General features: G+C 55.0%; 1 protein-coding gene across 1 annotated transcript; it reads left to right on the forward strand.

Moving 5' to 3' along the window:
- Positions 1 to 1,071: 1,071 nt before the first annotated feature.
- LOC110550459 (galactoside 2-alpha-L-fucosyltransferase Sec1) lies at positions 1,072 to 3,268 on the forward strand. Its single transcript, XM_060379039.1, has one exon. The coding sequence runs from the start codon at positions 1,235 to 1,237 to the stop codon at positions 2,072 to 2,074; it is 840 nt and encodes a 279-aa protein (XP_060235022.1). The 5' UTR covers positions 1,072 to 1,234; the 3' UTR covers positions 2,075 to 3,268.
- Positions 3,269 to 3,669: the final 401 nt, after the last annotated feature.

The raw sequence follows: 3,669 nt of genomic DNA on the forward strand, positions 1-3,669 counted from the left end.
TGTCCTGGAACTGGCTCCAACTGTTCTCAAACTCACAGAAACCTACTTGCCTCTGCCTCTGTAATGCTGGGCTTAAAGGCGTGGGCCACTGCCCAGCCCTACTTGTTTTTCTATTTGAAGGAGCCTTTTATAGAGCCACTCTGGCATACCAAATCTCCATGAACTTTATTCTTGCCCTCTGGAGCTGTTATAAAGTGAGGTAAAGGTTATTGATTATGGCACTGCAGCTCTCTTCAGAGGAAAGTCGACTTTGAGGAGTTAATTCTCTCCGGCCACTTTATGGCATCCAGGTATTGAACACCAGACCTGCCTGTACGTGCTGCTGACTGAGTCACCTTGCTGCCCTGAGCACTGTAGTTCTGACAACGGGCCGGATGACAGCGAAGTGACCAAACACGCAGGACGTACAGCTGGATACCCTGGACCAATGGTGACTCACCAGAGCTGGGGGTGGGGCTGAGGTGGGGTGTTAAAAGATTTTATCATGCTCGGAAAAAGATTTAGAGCTTATAGATTATTTCTGGAATTTTCCATTTAATATTTTCAAGCCACACTTAACCCTGAGTAAGTGAAACCCTAGAAGGTCACACTGTTAATAAGGAAGAGCTTCTGTAGCACATTGAATTTTCTCTTTTTGTTTTTTTGAGACAGGGTTTCTCTGTGTAGCCCTGGCTGTCCTAGACTCCATCTGTAGAGCAGGCTGGCCTCAAACTCACAGAGATCCACCTGCCTCTGCCTCCCTGAGTGCTGGGATTACAGGTGTGCACCACCACACCCATCTTACATTGATTTTTCACAAATTCCCTGAAGTAGCTGTTAGGACTATAGAAATGCCTGCAATCAGGTAAGATATGGCCAACTGTGTTCAAAGGTTACAGCTAGTCATACTCATTGAACAGGTGACAGAAAGATTCAGAGAGTTACAGTAAGGCCCATCCCAGAGCCAGACAGAAACAGTCCTGAATGGCGAGCTCTGAGGCCCCCACCTCCTGCCGAGTGCAGAGTGATGGGTAAGAGTCTGACCGCTGGCCTTCCCTCCTGACTCCTGTCTTCTCTTACAGCTCTCCAAAGGCTCAAGGTCGTTTGCCCTCCCCTCTCCGCCTTCTACCTGCTTTTTGTGATCTTTGTGTTGTCTACTATCTTCCACTGCCACCAGCGCCTGGCTCTGGTGCCTGCGCCCTGGGCCTCTTCAGCCCTTGTGGTCTTATCCCCAAGACACCTGCCCCCAGAGGGCATGTTCACCATCAATGTCAAAGGCCGCCTGGGGAACCAGATGGGCGAGTACGCCACGCTGTTCGCCCTGGCCAGGATGAACGGGAAGCCCGCGTTCATCCCCGCCTCCATGCACAGCGCGCTGGCGCCCATCTTCAGGATCAGCCTCCCCGTGCTGCACGGCGACACCGCCGGGAGGATCCCCTGGCAGAACTACCACCTCAACGACTGGATGGAGGAGCGGTACCGCCACATCCCGGGGCGCTACGTGCGCCTCACCGGCTACCCATGCTCCTGGACCTTCTACCACCACCTGCGCCCCGAGATCCTGCAGGAGTTCACCCTGCACGACCACGTGCGCGAGGAGGCCCAGGCCTTCCTGCGCCGCCTGCGGGTGAATGGGAGCCAGCCCAGCACCTTCGTGGGTGTCCACGTGCGCCGGGGAGACTACGTGCGTGTCATGCCCAATGTGTGGAAGGGTGTGGTGGCTGACCGGGGCTACCTGGAGAAGGCCCTGGACAGGTTCCGGGCTCGCTATTCGGCTCCAGTCTTCGTGGTCAGCAGTGACGACATGGCCTGGTGCCGGAAGAGCATCAGTTCCTCCCTGGGGGACGTGGTGTTTGCGGGCAATGGCCTTCAGGGGTCACCTGCCAGGGACATCGCACTGCTCATGCAGTGCAACCACACCGTCATCACTGTGGGGACCTTTGGGATCTGGGCTGCCTACCTCACAGGTGGGGACACTGTCTACCTGGCCAACTTCACCCAGTCCAGCTCCCCCTTCCACTTGATTTTCAAGCCAGAAGCAGCCTACCTGCCCGAGTGGGTAGGCATCGCTGCTGACCTAGGACAGGCCCAATAGAGGAACCTCGAGCCATGCCTCCGCCTGGGCGCCCAAGAGGCATTTGGAGGTGGGGCTCTTGCTGTAGCGCATGGAGCTTGAGTGCCCTGGAAATGTGAGCACCCTCTGGGCTTACCTCAGCAGCGATTGCAAGGTGGCCTGACTTGCTTTCTACCCAGAGTACTAACCGCCGCAGGCCTAACCTGGAGTGTTTTCCACAGCGGGCAGTGTCTTCATTATGCTGTGACAAACACCGTGACAGTGAACCACTCGGGGTCCAGCTCACACTTCCCCACTGCCGTCTATCACTGAGGGGCGTCAGGGCACGAACCCGAAGACAGGAGCCGATTCTGGAGTATGATGGGGTGCTGCCTACGGGCTTGCTCCTCTCGCCTTATAGCGCACCTGCTGCCTTATACTGCCCCGGACTGTCTGCCCAGGAAGTCACTCAGGGTGAGCCGGGCCTTCCCACACCCATCCAGAAAACGGACAGGCCAGTCTGGTGGGGCCATTTTTTTTTTCAGTTTAGATTCACTCTTCCAGAAAGACTCTAGCTTGTGTCAGGTTGACATAAAACTAGCCCAGTACAGCCGGCTTTCTGCCTTCCTTCCTGTAGGGCCCTGGGAGGTGTTAGGTGACGGAGCTGCTCCTGCCCTGGTGTTATGGGGACATGGCATCTCTCACTGGGAGTTTAGGCAGCGACCTTCTCAGGGTAGGGACAGGTCTCATGGTAGACAAACCTGGGTAGTGGCTGGGAGGGAGTCTGGAAGTGAACTTTTATCAGCAGGACCCACTATCAGGCAGCAGGTGCTCCAGGGCACAGCTCTCCAGGAAGCCTAACTCCTTGGGTATAAAGACTGGCCCATACGGTACTGTCTGACAAATGACCTTCTGCCCAGGCCCTGCTGGAGCCTGGGGGCCTCGGCTTCTCAGTGAAGCTCTGTTGGAGCTGCCTGGCCTTGGTCTCTCTGCCGCGGTCACCAGAGTCCCACCAGTATCTGCCTCAAGCTGGGACACCAGGTGAGGTGTGAGGCAGCAGTTCAGCCCCGGATCCCTGCAAAGCCGCTCCCTACCCTCCCTACTACATCCTCCCAACCCAAACCTATAACTTGTTTCCAGTCAACACCCAGCCTTCCCCCTCTGTCAGGCATTGGTGTCCCTGGGTTTGGTGCACTTGAAAACGAGGTACGAGAACCTTTATCTGTGTAATTCTTTGCCGAGATTTTTAAAAAGTATAATATAGTCCTTTACATTCACTTAGCATTGCTACCTCTGACACTACTTATCTTATATTTTTGTAATTACTATTTTCTGTAAGTGTCCTGGCTACACGTGTACCTTGTGCATGTCTGGTGTCCACAGAGGCCAGAAGAGGGCATCAAGTCACCTGGAGTTGGAGTTCCAGATGACTGTGAGCTGCCACGTTGGTGTTTGCAACTGAGCCCATGTCCCCTGGAAGAGCAGCCAGGGCCTTTCACCCCTGAGACAGCTCTCATCCCCCTTAGTTTATTTTGTTTGTGTGACAGGTGTGCCAGTGAAGCCCCGGCTGGCGTGAGCCCCTTCCGCCCCAGATTCTGTGTAGTGGGCAGAACACATCTTGATCCCACCCCACAAGA

The sequence above is a fragment of the Meriones unguiculatus genome, chromosome 1, assembly GCF_030254825.1.
Source record: "Meriones unguiculatus strain TT.TT164.6M chromosome 1, Bangor_MerUng_6.1, whole genome shotgun sequence".
NCBI classification, from domain to species: Eukaryota; Metazoa; Chordata; class Mammalia; order Rodentia; family Muridae; genus Meriones; species Meriones unguiculatus.

Excerpts from the sequence above, each read along its gene's own strand:
- LOC110550459 (XM_060379039.1), top strand. The coding sequence starts at position 1,235 with ATGTTCACCATCAATGTCAAAGGCCGCCTGGGGAACCAGATGGGCGAG.